Source organism: Diadema antillarum, unplaced genomic scaffold, assembly GCF_040938485.1.
Source record: "Diadema antillarum isolate AM-2024a unplaced genomic scaffold, OU_Dant_1.0 scf00000006, whole genome shotgun sequence".
Taxonomy (NCBI): domain Eukaryota; kingdom Metazoa; phylum Echinodermata; class Echinoidea; order Diadematoida; family Diadematidae; genus Diadema; species Diadema antillarum.
This window is the reverse complement of record NW_027270895.1, coordinates 4,935,534-4,957,731: the sequence shown is the minus strand read 5'-3', so window position 1 is coordinate 4,957,731 and position 22,198 is coordinate 4,935,534. Positions and strand designations below refer to the sequence as shown.

Below are 22,198 nucleotides of genomic sequence, written 5' to 3'. Positions count from 1 at the left end.
AAAATCGGATATCTTTTCAAGAGTTATCAATTTTCAATGTTTTGCTATAAGAATTTGCGTTATGGCCACCTATGAGGATCCTTGATTTTGGCAACTCTCCTAATATCAGTGTATTAGAGTTTGGACAACTCTCCACACAGATTACCACTATTTTTCATTTTTATGAAAGGACAGAATAAGCAAGAATAAGAATAACAAGCAAGGGGGAAATGTATACTCTTGATTAAAAAAATTGTGAAAATATGTGTACAAAACGAATGGAGAGTTGTCCATATCACAGAAATTGGCTCAGTGGCCAACTCAAGGATCCCCTAGGTGGCCATTACGCAGATTTGGTAAAACTTTGAAAATTGATAACTATTGAATGGATTATCTGATATTGCTCAAACTTTCACCATTTTCTTTCTCTGATTTTTCTGCATATAATAAAAATGCACATAGGTGGGTTTAATTCCGCTTTAACCTTGGTCATAACTTTTGAATGTGAGCAGATATGGCTTTCATATTGTATATGACCAGCAGCAAGACCTTGCACATTATACCAAAACTTTTTTTTTTACTTTTGACCCTTGACCTTGATGTTTGACCCACTTTCAAAAACTAACATTGAACATGATTTGTCTTTATTTCAGGCAGCAACTGTGGATCAAGATTTGCATGACAATGGCCAGCCAGAAAAAGAGCCAGTTCTTGTGACAGTTCAGGTGCCAGAGGAAACGGTTGGTTCTTCTCAGATGAATACAAGCACAGTTCAAAATCACATTTTGGATGGACAAATAACTGCTGTATCATTCCTCTGTCAAAAATTGAAAATCTCTTCAACGGAACTACTCACTGAGGACGTGAAATCTCATCCAGAATTTATGAGAGCTCTGACGTCAGTGTCGGCTTCAGCTATAGATTATTTCCCTCTAGTTGCTTCGTGGCAGAAACAGCAAATTTTTGTGAAGAAAGGTTCTGTTGTTTCACAAAGGTAGCAGAAGGCAGAGTCCAGTATCAGTGAACTGTCGCACCATTTGACACAGCTTGCGCAACTAAAAGTAGTAAGCGGGAATCTTGGTCTCCAGCTTAAGTCCTGTCAGCAGAAACTGACGAAAATGCTGGAAATGCTTCCTGTTCTGTTCAATGCAAAGACTGCCCTAGAAACAGCAATTGACAGTCTGCAGGCTAGTGTTCGAGCACAGAATGCCAGGAGGTTCAATCGGCTGACGGGCAACTCTGAATATAAACTGCTTGCCGGGAATTCTCTAGGCCTTAGTTGGGAGAAAGCTGTAGAGAAAATTACCGAAATGGAATCCAATGGGGACAAAAGTCTCTTCGATCCACTGAATGCTATGCAGTTGTACTCATTCCCTAGCCTAAAGGACATGTGCCATCGCTCTGACATGCTGGGGATACCAGGCCATGTTTTAGCTGAACATTTCAAGTTGACAGACGACAAACTCAAGAATGCTGTTGATGAACTCTTGGATATGTTTCCATTGCTGTGTGTTGCCAGAGGGGGACATTACGTTCTTCTAGACTATGTTGAGTTGGTATTCAGACCCAATCTTGTGTATGAGGTCCTAACCCTGGATTCTGTTGATAAGACCGAGGACTTGCCAAGCACGCAGCAGTCAGATAATGGTTCAGAAGATGGCATTTTTTTCTATCAGAAATCAGGACAAACACCACTGCAAGAAAAGTACCCACAGCTGCTTGATGTGATGATGAACTTTGTACAGCTACATGGTTTTGGTGCACACATACGCAGGCGAACTGGGACTGCAACCTCCTGTGGAGTCACCCTCGATGATGTCCGCAAACACCTTCTGGAAAATGTGGAGGGGTTGGATACTATATCGCGGACGAAAGTGTACTACTTGATGAAGCCTGCAAGAGTCAACTCAAGGGAAGCTGCCAGACACAAGGACGCACTTGATATACGTGTTGGGACGAAGTCATGTGATGTCAGCAAAGACAATCCAAATGCACATGAATATTTTGCCACTGTCTCGAACGTGCGACAGATGTGTGCAATGTATCCAGATGAATGTGTAGCATTTTCATGTGACAGCAAGGCCAAGATCCATATTGGAGGACAAGCTGTGTCCAGATACCACCAGCTGAGAACATTTTTTCCTGGCGATGATACCCCACACTATGCTGACCATGATTTTCCAGTCCCTGGCTATCTAATCGAACCTGATGGCTACCTGCAACTTCAGATGAAAGAGGCTGAAGCCCCAAGCACTAAGGACAAATGTGGCAGAGATGTGGTGGAAGTCCCTTCCACTGGTCCCCTCTGGGTTTTCAATCGGACTGTGAAAAACACTTCCACAACTATCGAAGACCATATGAATGATCTGAAAGTGATAATGAAGGACAATCCCAGTCTAGACAAGCCCATCTTGGTACTTGTAACTGACGGCGGCCCAGATTGGACACCTAAAACGAATCTGAATGAATTCTTCCTTGGTAAGCTTTGGAAGGAGGGAAAGTATGACATGTTGATCAGTACGTGCATGCCAGCTGGTCTCTCTCGCTACAATCCAATTGAGCACCTCTGGTCTCCATTGTCGAAGTTTCTGGCAGGTGTGTCTCTCCCGGCATGCCTGCCAGGTGAGACGGTTCCACCTGCTCTTCAGAGTATTTCACCTGACGAGAAGTTGGAAAAGGAGACAATTGTGTTCGAAAATGCTCTGAACCGTCTGAACATGTACTGGGATGGGAGAGTCCACGATGGATTCAGGATCACTTCTAAAGCTGTGTTACCCAACGCAGGTGATGAAAATGGGACATACACTGTTGTTCGGAACATGTTCCACTCCAGTCTACGTGGAATCCGGGAGTCTTCAGATTTGTCTGAGGCCCATGATGAGTGGAAGTACATCTCTGCGCATATGGACAGGAGAAGTGGCTTTGTGTGCTTCCGCAAGGGCAGTTGTGGAGAAAGCACATGTAAGTGCATGGAAGATGGAGTCCGGGCTTCAAAAGTGTGGAAGATGCCAAGTGGTGACAAATGGCTGTTCCCTCCAATAACCCCTGACCCTGAACACCCAGGCCATTACAAGACACTCCGCCAGCTGGAAAGATCGTTGGCCTTCAGTAGTCCAGATCAGCACTTGAAGAACTTTGAAGCTCGCAGCTGCACTCACTGCAGGTATGATTATTGTGCTGCATATAATTTCTAATAAATTTTTTTCTTTACTTACTACTGTTTAATGTCATATGCAGTGTGAATAAAAGACACTGTATATGATATCAGTGATCTATAGTTCATTTTTGAATAGGTTTCTCAGCACACCACTAGTTTTATTTTCTCTGCACTGGTGTGTTTTCACAGAACACAGAAGTCTATACAATCTTGAAATATGGACTAAAGTTCCTAGTTAGTTGCTCATTCAAGTTCATTTCAAGTTCATTTCAAGTTAATTTTTCCACAAATCAAAATATAAACACAATATGAAATATTAAACACAATTATACAAGTATTCATTATCTTTCATATTCTCCATTTATTTGTTGCTCATTTTCATTTCAAGTACATTTTCCACAAATTGAAATTACACAATACAGAATAATATAATTATACATGTATTCAATATCTTTCATATTCTCAATTTATTTGTTGCTCATTTATTCATTTCGAGTTCATTTTTCCACAAGTTAAAATTACACAATTCAAAACAATATAATTATACTGTACATGTATTCAATATCTTTCATATTCTCCATTTTTTGTTGTTGCTCATTCATTTCCTTTTTATATTTGGAATAAAAATTGAATTGCTACTGATACAATACATGCATAGACCATTGGACAACAGGGGCGAAAGAGTTTTAAAAAATCAAAGCAATAATAAACTCTATGTGTTTAATATAGCCCAGCCATCACAGAAGAGATTTGCCCTGAAATACATGAACATAGTACAGAACTGTGTGGTTGCTCTACATTTTAAAATAAACCCAGTGGGCTACCACATTTTGGAAATCAGTAACCTACACTGTGACTGAAGAATATGTTGTTGCAGATATATATAATTTTGTAATAGTGACTTTTTCATCCTAGCTGTGGCTATTCAAATTAACTTCTATCTCCCAGCAGTGTATTAATTGCCCCATGGGCACATTATTTCTGCATATTTCTGCCCTCCTGATCTTGTGCTCTAAATACAGAAACTAATGTGGCCTTCTCTTTCCTTTACTTTCAGATACATTTTCACCAGCAAAGCCGATGAAGAGAAGCACACCAAATTGATCCACGGTGGAGTACGTGCTTTGAGGGATGCCAATCAGGACAAGGCCAGCCACAGATGCCCAGTGTGTGACCAGAAGTATCCCACTCGGTATCGACTGCTGAAGCACCAGGATGAGGAGGGACACAAACTGAAGAAAGGCAGACCAAGCAAGAACTAAGGAGGGAAACAAACTGGAAAAAAAAAAAAACAGACCAAGCAAGAACTGAACACAGTGAAAATAAAGCTACGGTCACAAATGGCCCTGCGAACGCCATACGAATGATTTTTGTCCCATTGTGGCTGTACAAATTAGTCCTTCGTACGGCGTTCGCAAGGACCTTTGTGACCGTAGCTATAAAATGTAGGGGAAAAAATCAACATTTTCTTCGTACACTTTTTGGGGGGAGGGGGGGGGGGTCTTGAAAAGTGTATGGTTTGTACACTTGTGAAAATGTTGATAATTGTGAATGACCCCTAAGTACTAACGCTGGAAAATAGTGTGCACACACTTGGAATGTCCTATCACATTCTACCTACATAATAATTATTGCAAAATCATCACATCAAATATGAACACTGGGTGGAGGTGAATTTCCTTGGGCTCCCACAAATGTTCATGGAAATATAACTTTTAGACAAACATACTGTAAAAGTGGAAACTTTCGCGGTGTGGAAATGTTCGTGCATTTCGAGCAACCAGAAGCTAGCGCGAAAATAAAAGCATGCAAATATTTGTGCGTACCATATGTTCCAGTAGCTGATGTCTTGATTCCGCGGAACTGAAAACATGCGAAACTCTTCGTACCTGGCCAAGCGCGAAAAATTACTTGTGTGAAAATATCCACATTTACAGTAAATGACTTGATACATCAAAAACATGACATGAGCATACACAAGTACACATATTCATATGATCATTCACACATCCATATACAATGATGATATCAATATATTCATATGTTACAATAATCACATATGAACATATGAATATATACATATCCATATATTCATATGTTACAATAATCACATATGAACATATGAACATATACATATCCATATATTCATGATCATGGAATGAAATAGGGGTTCAGTCACCTCATGGTTGCTATTCTCACAACGAAAGACTATAAATCATTATCTTAAGCAAACACATGGTGCTATATCAGTCTACATCAGATATTGAAAACAAAGACTACATTCCTGCATCTCTAAAACAGATTTGTGCAATTTCCCCCTCTTAGTCCATCTTTCATACTATGTTTAAAGGGATCGTACAGTTTTGGCCGAGACCTAATTTTGGGTTTCTAACATTTGTTAGTGAGATCATGAGAAACATCTTATGAAATATAAAAGAGCATGCACATTGTAATTCCATGAGGAATTCAATATTTATTTGATGAAAATTGGTTTTGAAATGACTGAGATATCCAAAACAGAGTGATTCTAATAAAGTTTTGGACTCATATTTTATTACGATCACTTTGTTTTACTTTGTTTTTCGATGTTTCAGTCATTCCAAACCCGATTTTCATCAAATAAACTTTGAATTTGTCTGAAAATGGTATGCTATGTACTATTTCATGAGTGTTTTCTTGGTATCTCACAAAAAGTTAAAAGCCCAATTCCCATCTCCATCAATACTGTACCATCCCTTTAAAACTTACTGGAATTAAAAAAGAAAGAAGCAGACCTATATATGAATACTCACTTCTTTTCCACCGCATAAATTATTTGCTTAATTATCATACAATAGATATATCTTCCGAACGGTTGATTCAATAGCAAATGTTAAACTTTCTAGATTATCATATGTAATTACAACTGTACATCTTTTTTTTTTTTTTTGGGGGGGGGGGGGGGAGGGATGTACCTGCACACATCGAATAAACAGCTCTTCTTGCGGCAGTGCAACAATGCACTGAAATATAGCTACAGCTCTTTAGTTGAATTGATAAATATTTACAATTGCACTTTAGCCATGCACACTTAAGATATATTTTGTACAATGTATTTCAAGCTGCATCTGCCTCTTTGTTAACATACATGGAGATGAAAACGAAAATAGGTATGAGTTTCTTCAATTTGTCTCCCTCTACAATTGAAATTTGTTAAGATTGCAACTGCTTATCTATGAACCAATAAACATGTTGGAAACAGGGAACCAGTGGGACTCAAACCTGTTCATCTACTAATTTCCAGGCAGTGACACTACCACCAGGCTGTCCCTGGTTGCCGGCACTGACACAATGAACTTGGAACAAACACCCAAGCTTCAAAATTCCAAGGCGGACAAGGCATATTAAATAAAAAGAGATATTATCCAGAGGGGTGAAAGGTTCAGTTATGAGTTTCTTCGATTTGTCTCTCTCTACAAATGAAATTTGTTAAATTACAGATCACGACTGCTGATTCAAGAATTAACAAACATGTCATTTTTATTTTGCAATGGGAGACAAACTGAACAAACTCATACCTGAACCTTTATCCCTCTGAATAATATCTTACTTTTATTTAAGAAGAAAATACTATTAGAAAGAATGTTGCATTTCTGGAGTATCTGTGACTATGGCAGTCTCATTGTGCGAAAGGTTCCAGGGAAGACGACGTAAACTAGAAATATCACTTAAGGTGATTAATACCCCCGCCCCGTGACGACAGTCTTACCCAAGGAATGATCTTTCCTTGATCTTCTGCCATTTAAATGCCGTTACCATGGCAACGCAGCTTCCGACATGTCCAAAAAATATGTCTTGCACATCTTCCCACCAAGACCAATGTGTGTGCCACATTTCATGAGCTTCAGTCGAATACAGAGGAAGTAGTTCAATCCGCAAGATCTTTCCTTGATCTTCTGCCATTTATATGCCGTTACCATGGCAACGCAGCTTCCGACACGTCCGAAAAATATGTCTTCCACATCTTCCCACCAAGATCAAGGTGTGTGCCACATTTCATAAGCTTTGGTCAAAAAACTGAGGAAGTAGTTAAATCCGCAAGATCTTTCCTTGATCTTCTGCCATTAATATGCCGTTACCATGGCAACCTACTTTCGGGTACTGTCAAAAAATGCGTCTTGCACATCTACAACCAAAGGCACACATCTGTACCAAGTTTCATGGAAATTGGGCAAAAACTGAGGAAGTAGTTTGCAACACAAAATTTTCCATCATTTTGGCTCATAATATGTGAGCTGTTACCATGGCAACATACTTTTTGTCACTGTCAAGAAATGTGTCATGCTGACCTATATCCTAAGACAAACATTCAATATGAATTCCATGAGAATTGGAAGAACACTGATGAAGCAGTTTTGCCATGAAGCATTTTGCCCTATATTTTACCAATAACATGCCGTTACCATGGCAACGCACTTTTTGCCACTGCTGAAATATGTGTCTTGCACATTAACATATTCAGATGAACATCTGTACCTAATTTCATAAAAATTGATCAAAATCTGTGGGAGGAGTTCGCGACGCAAGATTTGTACCCATTTTTGCCCATAATATGCCGTTACCATGGTAACGTACTTTTGGGTACTGTCAAAAAATACGTCTTGCACATCTACAACCCAAGGCACACATCTGTGCCAAGTTTTATGGGAATCGGTTGAAAACTGAGGAAGTAGTTCGCGACGCAAGATTTGCAACGGACCGACCGCCCGACCGCCCGACCGCCCGACCGCCCGACCGCCCGACCGACCGCCCGACCGCCCGACCGCCCGACCGCCCGACCGTCCGCTGATTCCTATATACCCCCTTCAAACTTCGTTTGGCGGGGGTATAATGAGTACAGGGAGAAAGTGATACATGTAATCTGCCAGGTGTATGTAAGTTTCTGACCACATGAGCATTGAGAATTAAGGGGGTCCTAGGACAAACACCGCAATATTACAAGGGCTTCTCATGGCTCGGTCAATACGAGAACTGTTCTACCATTCCCTCGTTCTCAGGTTCAAATCCTGACAGAATCCCATTATCTTTGCTCATTCTTTATCATATCACATGATCTGCCCTCAAGGATCTGTAAGGAAGTGTAAGAGCGTATGATTACATGCTCCGCTGAGGATTACACTCGGAGGTACGTCGTTGTGTCACCATAGCACGAGATGTACTGCAAACTGCTCTGACAAGTACCTTTCGAAATACCCAGTACAGCATGACCGAAACCAGAGAAGTTGCCCTTACTGTACAGTGAGGGTGTTCTAATTGCACACGTCCATGCTAAGTGGTGTTTAGACAATAAATGGTTCTCATATGAACATCATACACAGGGTAGTGCTTCAAAGTACGCAACATGAGTATGATGTCGTGAGGTACTACTATTTGTTTAGCATCATGTATGAAGCAGCTGCAACACTTCTGGGTGTGGCACTTCACAATGTGAGACGTTACTACGCACTACACAACACTGTACTACACAATGTGCTTTTGTATGACTCCTACAAATTGTTTGGCAATGTGTACAAATGTAGCTCCTATATGGGTGGTAATAATACTAAACCATGTGGTACTACAACTTATAGTGTTTGGCACTGTGCATAATGGAGTTACCACATGGCTGGAACACATTACACAAGGTAGTTGTACACAATGAATGTTTACATTGTGTATAAGGCAGCTACTATTTTTAAGGGCAGTTCCACACAATCTGGGTCATATGTATTACACAGAGCCCATAATGGTGTATACATTGTGTACAGTGTGGCTACCAATACCAATTCAGTGCTTCTGGAGCAAACTCTATAAGGAAGTTTTAGGAATCTTGCAGGGAATGTGCTTAACTATGGGTTGCTTGTTGCACCTCCTTATCACAGCTTTTCACAAACCAGGACCACCACTCTCAAACAGATAGGACCAAGTTGGAGGACACTCTTGGTCACACCCTAATGGCATTGCGAGGTTGAATGGAGAAGAGGTCAACCCCATGGGAGGTCATTCATCTCCACGTTTTAGACTCAGTAGACGCACAGCTCGGGGAACTTCATCTCATACGTTGGGACAGAGTGGAAGACGGCCGGTGTGGACGGGTCGGGCTTCACCGGACTACCAGCGGGAGACAAAGGAGTCCTGTGATTCAAGAGACACAACGGGATAAGGTGCCAATTAACCCTCTGCAAGGCCACATTTATTACGTATCTGTCCATAGGTTTGTGTATGAAATTTGTGCACCTTTGACTCACTGGCAAAGAAAGGGTTAAAAAGTTGTATAATTTTATCAAATGTACGGACCTCCAGTGGGGTAGATTCAGTTACTCAACGCCTCTTTGATATTTTCATGTTGAATACACAAACTAAAAATAAATTCAAGATATATAGGGAAAGCACAGACACGATCGTAATTTAGCTTCATCAATATCTATCTTTTATTGGAAAGACGGTGATGATTATTAATGCAAAGATCATAGTGAGAGCAAAGATGCATTCCCTCCTCACAAGGGTTACACTACATAGGTACCTACGTCACAAATATCAGACATTGCCAACTTTGCTGAGCAAGTTTCGTGGTGTCTTCGGATTGCATGACAAAACGCTTCAGCATACAAAAGATTTAGAGAATCATGCTTTCACTTTCAATAGATCTCCACACAAATATCGCCATGCTAATAAACTCTTTGCTAATAAACTGTTTTATTGCAACACTACAGTCTATGGGGAACCATGATTTTCTTTTTCACTCTTCAATAGGGGCCGTGGAGTGTTTTGTTTTGTTTTGTTTTGTTTTGCTTTTTTTTTTTTGGGGGGGGGGGGTGGAATTGACCAATGGAGGGAGGCAAGGGTCGTTGTGCAATGTAAACCCCAGTTCTGTAGCCCCTGTTCAATACCCTGCGGATTCTCAAGGTACACCAAAAACGCCCATCAGACTCAAAAGGGTAACACTAAATTGGCAACTCTGAAGTGGTAACACATTCACTGGAAAGACTATTGTTGTCCACTCGAAACTTCCCCATCAATATAATCTTGATACTTTCACTCCCGATATCCTTCGATGTGATCTCATCGACCTTCTAGTGATTAACATGTTCTCTTCACTCACTTGACCACCGTGTCCAGAATGTCGTTCAGCTTCTTGTGCCATCGCTCGCTCTGGAAGAGATTCAAGCCAAAGAGAAACCACAAATAACCTTCAGTATAGAGACACTACACATGTGCTTGTGCTCTCGATGAGAAAAAATTATGTGTCACTGTGAATACACGCAATGAATCAAGTGAGCATGTGAGTGGGTACGTGGCTGTGAAGGTGAAGGTGAAGGTGTGTGTTGGCGTGATTTGTCAAGTGCTGAGAGACACGGACACTTCTCAAAACAAAGCAATCTATGACAGGCAGGGCAGTATTGAGCAATATACTTGATCATGGTGTCTTTCAAATGTATGACAGAACACTCCAACAAACAAAAGGTTTTAGAGAATCATGCTTTCACTTTCAATAGATCTCTACACAAATATCCCCATGCTACTGTTTGCTGATTTATTGTAACACTACAGTCTATCAATGGATTTTCAGCTTGTTTTCATTAAAGTGACAAATTGCAACACGCATGGCTTGCATTTTGCAAAATCCTTTGTTGAAGCAAGAAAATAAACAGAATGTACTATATTAGGGTTGAATGGCAAAAACTGTACAAGCACACAATCTTCATTGTGTTGTTGAAAGTTTGCATGGTGATGTAACAACAAAAAGAAGAGGTTTGCGACAACACCCCGTGAATGCAGTCCTTGAAAGGCCTGTTGTTTGGAGAAATAATTTTTGTTGACAAACTGTCACCTCTATGATGAGTATGGTGGCCTCTATCGATTGTGCACCCTTATCACTTGAGTGCTCTGAGTGCTGATTGGCACAGAAAACCTTATAGCACTGTACAACTACACACTGCTGAAAGTTACCGGCACAGAAAGGATTAACAATTATTTGTGGCATTTGAGTCACAATTATTATACAACAATTTTGAGCCAAGATGCATCCACAAGACCATAAACTAAATCTACATTTATATCTATAACTAGATATACCTAAATAATTGAATAACTGACTAACTGAGTAACTGAAGAACTTAAACTAAACAAGTAAAAAACTAAACAACTGAATAACAAAATAACTGAATAACTAAATAACTAAATAGCTGAATAACTAATCAAATAAATAACTAATTAACTAGATAACTAAATGACTAAACAGCTAAATAACTACATATCAAACTAAACCTAAAAAGATAAGATGTTGAGATAAACAGAAAGATGAACAGAAACTGTAGCGCAAGGTGGAGGATGATGAGGAGAAAAGAGAAGGAGAGGGTACAACGAAAACACCCAGCTACTCACCCTTTGCTCTGCAGACGCAGCCAGCTGGTCCAGGGAAGAGTTCTGGAACATGTTGAGGATGGCGAGACGCTTCTCCCTCTCCTCCTCCACGGAGATGCCGTCGACGACGGTGGTCGGGGTCAACACTTTCTTCAGAGACTCAAAGGTCACCAGCTCCTGTGGGTGTTTCTGTTTGAAACAAAAAGAAAGAGAAGAAGAAAGAAATAGATAAATAAGTGAATGGATAAAAGAAAGTAGAATTTAGTCACAGAGCAGATACAAAGGAGGAAGCTTGTTTTGTAAGATGTTAAATTGTCACAGAAATACTGCCCACATTGGGAAAGTGAGAATACTCACACATTCACACTTCACACAAAATCCTTTGAAAATAATGGGGTACACTAATTACAAATAAGTCTCATGAACAAATGGCATGAATGATTCCAAGACAAGTACCGGTTGTTAGGTACTGATTCCTACTTTTATAGAAGCACCAAAGAATGTCAGGCTGAGGTCTTGGAATAAGACTCAAATAATGACTATGAATTCACTCTCACAGAACTTCCACAAGACACCCATATTTCATAGATGATGTAGGACTTTGTTCTATTTTATGCCTGGACATCATAACATAATATTACATTTCAACAAGATGTTGCAAACAACATCAGTTCCTGCATAAAAAGCTTTTGCTGCCCTTAGCATCTCAAAACACTAGTCACATTTATAGTGATTGGTAGTTGGTTTTGGATCAATTAAAAAAAAAATATAGCATCTTTATACATCAGGTTTGGGACTCGCTGCTTGATCACCTCCCACCCCACACTTCTGTTGTTGTTATTTCACTGTTTTCCTATTCTTTTTTCCTTGTGTTGTTCCTTTAACTTGCTTGATGTTGCCTCCCTATTCATCTTTAGGTTGCCCCCTATGATCCTTGGATCATCACTGGCCCATCTCTGCCTTTTGTCTGTTTCTTAAATCTCCTTGCTTTAATCCCCTTGCTTCAATCCCTTTGCTTACCTGTTTGGCTCCCTGCCTTTGACTTCTAACCCACCCCTTTTGTTTTCATTGTTGTGTCCCCAGCCCTCCTCCGACTGTGCTTATGGTGTTGAAGTCTATTATGTGATTGCTTTTCCTACATGTCTGTCATTTTGCCTCTCACAAAGATTCTGCTAAAATCAAAAGCTCAGGCCCATTTTGGCTCCATAAAACAAAAATAATCAGGGATTCATTCTCATTTCCATTATGTTTCCTTTAACAGAGCCCTTTTCCCCATGGCAAAGCATACCATACTATGGAGTATGTTCATTACATGCATTTGTCACAGATTGGTGCAATCATTTTGTTGATTCATTGCAACAACAAACAAGGAAAAGTAGAAATTACGTGGTGCGTAATATATGTCCCCGCCGGAAGTAGCATTTTGTAGCGAAATGTATAATACAGGTCAAAAATCAAGGTCAAAGGTCAAAGAAGTCAAAGGTCAAAATTCTGTGTAGAAGTTTTGAAGCCCTCACCTAGTGCCATCACATAAAGCAAACGGAATTGAAATCGGGTTAGAAATGGCAAAGGAGTAGCATTTTGTAGCAAAATGTACAATATACATTGTAGGTCAAAAATCAAGGTCAAAGATCAAAGAAGTCAAAGGTCAAAATTCTGTGTAGAAGCTTTGAAGCCCTCACCTAGTGCCATCACATAAAGCAAACAAAATCGAAATCGGGTTAGAAATGGCGAAGGAGTAGCATTTTGTAGCCAATGTACAATATAGGTCAAAAATTAAGGTCAAAGGTCAAAGAAGTCAAAGGTCAAAACTCTGTGTACAAGTTTTGAAGCCCTCACCTAGTGCCATCACATTAAGCAAACGGAATCGAAATCGGGTTAGAAATGGCGAAGGAGTAGCATTTTGTAGCAAAATGTACAATATACGTAAAAAATCAAGGTCAAAGGTCAAAGAAGTCAAAGGTCAAAATTCTGTGTAGGAGTTTTGAAGCCCTCACCTAGTGCTATCACATAAAGCGAACGGAATCGAATTCGGGTTAGAAATGGCGAAGGAGTAGCATTTTGTAGCATTTTGATCACACACGGACGCACGCACACACGGACACACGGACACACACACGTACGGAGCCCGTTTCATAGTCCCCTGCTCGAACTCGTTCGGCGGGGACAAAAAGTGATAATATCAAGAGTTTTATCGCAAAATGAGCTAAGCACTATTTTTAAACATTTCACAGTAAGTCCATCGTCAGATACATTAAAGGAAAACCTTTCAAGTGATACCTCACATGTACACATTGTACCATAAAAAGGGATACTCTCAAGGCTACAAATAAAAATATCCCATGGGATCTTATTAGTCTCTGTCTCTGTTTGTTTTTAGCAGCTATATTATTTCAACTTTACACAGGAATGGAGTTAACTCCTTTTGCAATCACACTCTTCACATAGGTATGCCCTGAACTATGACTTGTAGCAGGCAAAACATGTACCCTTATTCCCGTAGGCGACGACTGAGCAGACTCCAGCTCAATGTTCACAGATCCAACGTCAACGCCACTCCTTGGTCGGCTGTCAACTGGACACAATGAATGACAAGCAAAGCGAGTGATGAATGAACCCAGTGATAAACTGCAACATGTGACCTTTCTGCTTTCTGTTTTTCTGTATTTTTATTTAGTGACATATATTTAATTGGATTTTTTGTTTTGTTTGTTTCAATCGGTTTCCCCAGATATAGTTGGTCGTAAAAAACATGCGTACTTTAAACTTCCCCTAATCTGATTACTCACGGGACCTGCGGCTGTACAAGCTAATGCTTTTACGCAGACCCCATCATATTTTTTCGCATTATGACCACAGTGTAATTCGCATGCATACAGACCTCGTGTTTATACCAAATCAAACTTCTGTACATTCTGATGAAGTCTCATCTGAATTATGTTTTGTATAATTTTCGTATTTATATACTTTATTGTGATATATGTGAGAAATATGAAAATAAATTGAAATGAAAATGAAATGAAATAAACAAAAAATACCAACAAGTGCTACACAAACTGTACCGAGCTGCAACTACCTGTTGCATACCTGCCAACCTTGAGACTTAATAAATCTGAACAAATAAAGAATTTTTTTTTTAATCTGAACTTTCATACATATGTGACTCGCTACAACAAAAGGATCCTAAAGTCACTGACGGGCGAGCCAAGCATGGCCCAGAAAAATGCTATTTTCAGGCCTTTCCTTTGATCATTTAGCTTCGAAATTTCAGCAGATGATAGAAGATACATTAGACTACAAAATTATGTTAAAAACAGAAATCCGAACGTTTGGACGGATTTTAGTGATCTGACTTCAAACTCGATTTTCTCAGCTCACCCGTCAGCGACTTTAGGATCCTTTTGTTGTAGCGGCTCACATATACAATGTACTTTACTATGAACAGATATTTCCATAAATTCAGAACACACTGAAATTTATGAGTTTTCTTTCAGTGAAAAATCTGAATATATACAGATTTTTTTAAAAAGCTGAATATATACAGATTAAAACTGAACAGTTGCAGGTATGCTGTTGTAAACGACTTTTAACGGTACTCTTCGTATTGATCAAACTGAGGGGTTTGATGGATCCTTTGAGCTGTGAAGTGTATCCAACTCATTTTAAATAATACCATCTACGAGTACTTGCCATGCACTTTATTTCCAATACTCAGTCAAAGCAGCACTAGTCACATGCATTTGCAGAGTGTGAAGATTAGTATGACCGAGAATTTCCACACAGTTTAATCAAGAGGAAGAGATATGAAGTCACATGAAAAACACAAATATATTATTAGAAAATTAATACCATGTTTGGGTTTCTTTTTTCATGAAAGGCTTGAAAAGTAAAAAAAAAATAATAATAACTTGATATCATATTTCAATGCACTGACAAATGTTATGGTATATTCTCAGATACGACGCCAATACAACATATATAACAATGTCAAATCCAAACCGATTAATGATGCTTTTTTCTAGATAGACTAATGAGCTTTATTTTGCTTAAAGTAAAGTTATCCATTAAACTGCCATTACGAGGTCTTACCAGATGGTTCGTGAATGAATGGGGTGTTGAGTCGCGAGGTGTCGTGGCCGCTGCTTCTCAGTCCGTCACCGATGGCGCTCTTCTGGAAGAGAAGGTTGGCGGCAAGCGGTTCGCTGGGGAGTTTCCTGCACAGCATCAAGGGAGGAAAAAACTTTCTGTAAGTTTTACCAACGAGGTATGATAGTATCACGGTTACAAGACCATTAAAGGGGACGACTGGATGATTTTCAGACTTTTGCATTTGAACATCTTGGAATTGGGAATAATGGGTATCAAGTTTATACAAAATTTATATCGGTGGAAAATTGAGCAAAGAAGATGGGGCTCCATCGGGATTTGAACCCAAGATCTCCGAATTGCTAGCCCGGTGCTCTACTGACTGAGCTACACAGCCCTAGTTCAGTGTTCGTCCCAGAAACCCTAAATTCTCAATGCTGGAATGGTCAGAAGCTATATTGCAGTGTGTTTGTGTGTGACACATATGTACATACTTGAACCTGGCATAAACCCGAAGGATAATTCAACTTGGGGATAAATGCAAGGGATCACTGAAGTGATGCAGCTCTTTGAGTTTGTAACAAATGCAAACAGAAAAAATGACCAGAAATGTATATTGATTGGAATGAGGAAAAAGAATGTTTTCAAGATCTATATCAAATCACAGTGAACAAAGATGATGACATAGCAGCTTCACATAAGAATTTATGACTGGGTGCTCAAGGAAGCAGAATAAAAGAAGAAAGCATAAATTCTACACAGGTGAACTTCTTAAGCAAGTAGTTTTGTAATGGAAGTACATCGCTACATTTCTGAAATATGTGAGCACCCCATGTCATCATCCTTGTTCATCATACACGTATTATGTTTCGCTCTTTATTCTTAAGTCAGCCCAGTGGCTGTACATGTGCATACTGTATACGCTGTTATTTCTGCGTAGATATTTTCATGAATGATGAGGTCATAGACAATTGCATGAGATGTTGTTTTCGCTAATCATGTTGCTAAAACTGTGATTTACGAAATTCGTGGAAATAACAGCTTATATGGTAATTATCTGAATCTGGACCAAATCTTGAAAGTGATGACGAGGGGTAGTTTCGGAGAGGCGGTGTGGATGAGCCATATCCTGCTTACCCCTGTTTGGCATCGATGTCGAATGGCGGGAGGAGGTAGGGCGCCATCTTCTGCCTCGTGTCAATCACCTACACAATATAAACAATACGCAGAAGAGTAGAGATGATGATAAATGGGACCACAAACAAATGAAAAAATGAAAAAGTTTTCGATCATCATGAAAGCAGAACATCCCTGGAAGAGGGGCAATTGTCCGCTGAGAATGATAAGGGTGTTAAGTTGCCACTAAACCCATAGTGTTCGAGACAACTAAATGTTCTTCTCAACCAACGCAGTGTGGTATTAAAAGCGGATGTTAACACTATGAGGACGAGTCCCGAGTATACTCGGGCAGGCAGGTTTCTATGGGAAATGCATGTTGTAGCAAAATCAAACCGTCCTCCACGGGTTAGCCCATTCCATACTGAATTCTGAAATCCCCATAGACTTAAAACACAGACCACCGGGTTCCCATACGGAATGGGTAAATAGTACTCTTGACTTTCAGCCTGGGGTCCCAGCTTTAGTCCTGCTTCCTGCGCTTACATCCTTAAAACGTTTATTCCTGTGCTGTCCCTCCTGAAACGTGTACAAACAGAGTACCTGACTGTGCTTGATTGATGATAGTAAAAAGGCCCTCCGGACAGCTGGTGTCAATGAGAAATGTGTATTATAGCAATATCAGCTAATATGCTCAACGGGTTAACAGAGGCATGACACGCAAGAAAAACTGATATTATCAGTATTGCCTGAAAAATTACAGCAACAAGGGAGTATGTGCACCCTTGCGACCAACATCTAGAGCCTACATGTCGTTGCTAAATCCATTGCATATAAACATTTTATGCAGGGAAGTGTACTAAAAAAATATTAGACAAGGGCACTTTATAAGACTGCGGCTTGGATCTGTGTGCCAGTTGTCCACCTTTAGTTAGGATGCCAGTGCAAATGAGCAGTGGATTGCAACTGCACTTACCGACCACACGTGCTGCCCCAGGGCCGGAATGGCTGTGAGCTGGCTGATGAGGTTGAGGTACCGGGCTACCAGGGCATGGACCATGCAGCGGTGGGCGGGCTCCAGCCGGCAGTCTGGGTCACACACCATGTCCTGCATGCGCAACAGAATGGCATACCAAAGTATGATGTCATAGCCATTCATCGTCATGGAAACTGGATCTGAACAATCTCACCTGGCTAGAATACCTGTGAACACTACATGTGTATTGTTGCTACATGTGACCTAGTCTGGCTTCCAGACCCTCTGCCCATACTATTTCGCTATCCATGATATTGACGCCCTCAACGTCGAAAACTAGTATAGTTTAAGTTGATTTTCTCGCGCAGAGGGTCTGGAAGCATTCGTCTTGGACTTAATGGATTCCGCCCGATTTTGGGCGGAATCCATAAATCTGTCAGCGCTCCCGTCCTCTGAAGCGCGAAATTCGAATTATCCTGCTCAGCGTGTTATCAGAGCCGGGTGGTGGGAGGACTCTCCCTACTACCTGTGTGTTGGCATTGCGGCGTGTGTGTACCAATGGTGTGGATGCTGTATACTGTAGTATGCAGGATGAGGGTCATGGTATACATTCAGGGAGGCGTATATTCTACCTCTCTACACACGAACATTCGGACTTTTCTAGATCTAAAGTAAGGTCGGATGGAAGAATCGGCAATCGTAGACAGTGTGTACTCCATGATGTGTATTCCTAAAAGTTTTCGATGTTTTTGATTGTTACTCACGTTTTTTCCTGTTTACTATATAGATGCGCACAATGGTCAAGTGAACTATGTTTCCAATAAAATTAAAGCAGACCATTTTGTGTCATTGTGTCTATCGTATTGTGTGTATATCCTTGTTACTTATTTTATAAGCTCAATGAGGAATAGGTGTCCAAGGAAGATTTTTTTTTTTTTGTTTCTTCATTTGTGCTGGGGTTTTTTTTCAACTAATGTAGGGCCTATAGTGCAATACAATCAGTAAAGTTAACAATTGCGAACCACATTTCCCTTCCTTCCTTTACAAAGTATCTCAATCACAGTATTTTAATGCATAACCATCTGGGTCGTTTTCTCGTTTCCACTATGTTGTCTAATGGATTTCTTTTGTAGGCTCGACTTGGGGAAAACCAGCAACATTTTTTTTTACCTTTTTTTTAGTAGGCCTTTAGATATGAGTATGAATGTAAAAACTGGTCTAATTTGACTACTAGTATACTGAATCCTACAAATAAAGCAAAATTCACGGATCTTTGACCAATGAAAAAATACAAAATGGATGCATATAGAAACTGGCAATTTCAGATACACATTTTTTTTTTTCTATATGTGATATTGAGTTCACTTCAATGATTTAATCTTAAAGGGTGTGTACAGTTCTGGTCGTGGTGAGGATATAGCTTTTAACGTTTTGCGAGATATTCAGAAACCTTCAAAGTTCTAAGGGGTATCAAAAGTTTATTCGATGAAAATCGGTTTTGAAATGGCCGAGATAACCAAAAACAAGGTGAAACAAAGAGATCCTAATAAAGTTGTGGCATGTCGCCTTGTATTATTAGCACTTTTTGGGGGGATATCTCAGCCATTTGAAAACCAATTTTCATCAAATAAACATTGAATCCTTCTTAGAATTACATGCTCTTTCATATTTCATAAGAGGCTTTTCATTATCTCACTTAGGAATGTTCAAAAGATGAATGCCCACCTCAACCAGTACTGTACAGTCCCTTTATAGGCTAGCGAGAGGGTGCTATAGACGTGGAATGCAATCATCAGCTCAATGTAAATGAACATTATCTGAGGTCCCAAATCTTTCCGACATTCATCAATGTGCGAATTGGTGCTCAAATATCCAAGTGAACAGCATCAACAGTAAAGTATTTTAATTTGTTGCTTTTTTGGGGGGAAGGGGGGGATGGTTTGGGTTTTTTCAGAGAGAAACAAGTTAACAATTCATGTAGACATTATTATTGTTGTTGTTGTTGTTTTAAAGAACGAAAGAAGAGAGAGAGAAAATGGGGCCCTATACAAATAATTTGCCCCAGACAGCACTTAACAAAACCAAACATTATAAATCTTAGAGAGATATAATTATTGTTCTCATGATATCAATGTTCATTTTCGACGAATAATGAAAACTCTAAAGAGGTTTCCCAAATCATGTATCCGGAATTGTGAGTTTCAAAATCAGGCATCTTTGTGGATGAAAAAATTGAGGCCCTCTAAAAAAGCAAAACAACAACAACAACAACAACAACAAAACCCTGCAAGTATAATAGACTTGATTGTGGCGATATTGATTGATGCACAACGCCTTCCGCTGTATTTGTTCGTATAACGTTAAACTCATACTTAAGAGTCTGAACGATGAGATACATTACAAAAACACACACAATTTCTCCATCTGAAAAGCATAGTGCTTCCACATGCTCTGTAAAATATGTTGATGACAAGCTATTATTATTGCATAAGGCAGGCTAATATTCGGAGAAGAGCTATGATTCAATATGACCTGTGCACGGGAAAAATATAAAAAATGTTTATGCAAGCTAAAAGTATCTGAATTGGACATATTATATTCTTTAAATTTTTGTCAATGCTTTCATACGTAAAATTCTCATTGTTATAATTCGTTACGTTCCGAACAAAGTTCGCTAAGGCGAATGATTAAGTTCATTATTCCGAAAGTTTGTCAGTGCTAAAATGTAATAAGTTTCGTGAATCAAAAATTTATGATTGATCCCAAAATGAATGCAGAGTCGTAATTCTTCAGAAGGTTTGTTGATCAGATCATGTTTTTCGGAATGACGAACATTATTCATATCATCAGATGATATTGAATAATGTTCCTTATTCCGAAAAACTTAATTGGGTTCTTTATTCCAAAGTTTCGTTCATCCCAAAATGAATGAAGGGTCGTTATTCCAAAGGCGCGTCAATCTGGTGATGAATAAGATTCGTAATTCCGAAAATAAAATATGTTTTATTTTTCAGCGAAATGCGGTTTTGTTATTGTTAAGATACTATATAGAATATTACGCAATGAAATCTAAGGGAAGAGCGCTGGAATACAATTGGAATTTTGGATTGCATTATTGATAGAAAACGAATATTTCCTCTTCTTCCTCCGTATCCCACCTTTCCCATATACTCTATAGCCAACATCGTCATCGGGATGAACCATTCTTTGCCACATTCACCATTCAATTATCGGAATCAGGAATGTAACAACATCAATGTTTACAAAAGGTCACAAAAGTGCTCGGTTTTCCCACCTCCCTGGTTATACCACCTATAATTATGGCCTACATGCTTACATCCTATAAGGTCCAAGGAGCATATCAACTAAAGACATGCATATGGTGAAATGGAGAAGTTTGTCGTCGAGGGATTAAAAAGCAAAAATTACAGGATGGAGACCAAAATTAATAATTGGTTGTGGTGTGCCATATAGTACCGAATTATTTCTGTTCTCTACTTATCTACACTCAATTTTCATTTTGCATTGAATGAGGTAATAAAAGCAGCCAACTTGCATGCGTTGCTTCTTATATATAGAAATAAAAAAAACAATTAATAGTCTTGCGATGGGGTGATAATTGTCTCTAAACATATTTTGTCATAAACTTGGCACCTGTTTCTTTTATAGAAAGTTTATTATGATTAACTAATATGGACGGGTCTCTGAGCATATGAAAAACAATGAAAAAAAAGTACATGAGCATCTTTTGAGAATTTGAATTGAGGCAAAATATTCCACAAAACTGATACTTTCCTATATACAAGTGATAAATCTGCAATAAGCTGAAAAAATATATGAGTTAATGGACAAATCTATATCAAATGCTAGAGCTTGTCATATCTTAATTATGTGAATACAAAAACTGTAAGTCAGAGTCTATTATTGTTTTTAACGTTTGGCCGTTAATTTTGTTGCATGATGACCTTGGGAAATGAAGTCTTTCAGCTGAAAATATCCAAAACCAAGCTGCAATGATAATTCATTATGATTGCACTGTATACGTCCACTTGATATATGCCAGCAATGAACCGTGTTAATTGCGACTTAAACTAAAATAATTAGTATTCTTTCTTGCATATTATACCCATGGATGTTCTTAGTAAAACAAGGCTTTTTAAGGGGGGGGGGGGGGGGGGGGGGGGCATAATTGCCCCGAAGCGCATCATGCTTCAAACAATGGCCTTCTGTCAAAGAAATATTTTTAGATTATTTGTTTCAAGAGTATACATAACCACTTCAGACAAGGTTTCTATCATAAAGTGACTTTATGAAAAATAAATTGGAAATGAATAGATGTGGCTCTTATCGCGCGTTTTAAAAACTGGTCCCCCTATAGATGCTATAATTGCTAAATGAATGGATGTTGGAGCATATAGTGGTAAGAAGTGACCTTGTACGGCTATCAAGCGGGCTATTTCAAGGGATAGAAGATGGTGTATGAAGACATATGTTGAGGGGCC

At 39.3% G+C, this 22,198-nt stretch overlaps 2 protein-coding genes across 2 annotated transcripts in view; one reads left to right on the top strand and one right to left on the bottom strand.

Moving 5' to 3' along the window:
- Positions 1-1,005: 1,005 nt before the first annotated feature.
- Positions 1,006-4,423, top strand: LOC139716268 (uncharacterized). Its single transcript, XM_071627839.1, has 2 exons — positions 1,006-3,142; positions 4,194-4,423. Exons 1-2 carry the CDS (start codon positions 1,098-1,100, stop codon positions 4,396-4,398), a joined length of 2,250 nt encoding a protein of 749 aa, XP_071483940.1. The 5' UTR covers positions 1,006-1,097; the 3' UTR covers positions 4,399-4,423.
- Positions 4,424-8,544: 4,121 nt separating this feature from the next.
- Positions 8,545-22,198, bottom strand: part of LOC139715998 (protein EFR3 homolog B-like) — a 52,339-nt gene continuing 38,685 nt past the window's right edge. The window contains exons 16-22 of the mRNA XM_071627559.1: positions 17,697-17,828; positions 16,742-16,809; positions 15,608-15,732; positions 14,008-14,093; positions 11,540-11,707; positions 10,257-10,306; positions 8,545-9,289 (exon numbers count right to left, since the gene is read on the bottom strand). Coding sequence (XP_071483660.1) covers positions 9,178-9,289; positions 10,257-10,306; positions 11,540-11,707; positions 14,008-14,093; positions 15,608-15,732; positions 16,742-16,809; positions 17,697-17,828 — 741 coding nt within the window. The 3' untranslated portion in view covers positions 8,545-9,177. The remainder of the gene's footprint in view (positions 9,290-10,256; positions 10,307-11,539; positions 11,708-14,007; positions 14,094-15,607; positions 15,733-16,741; positions 16,810-17,696; positions 17,829-22,198) is intronic.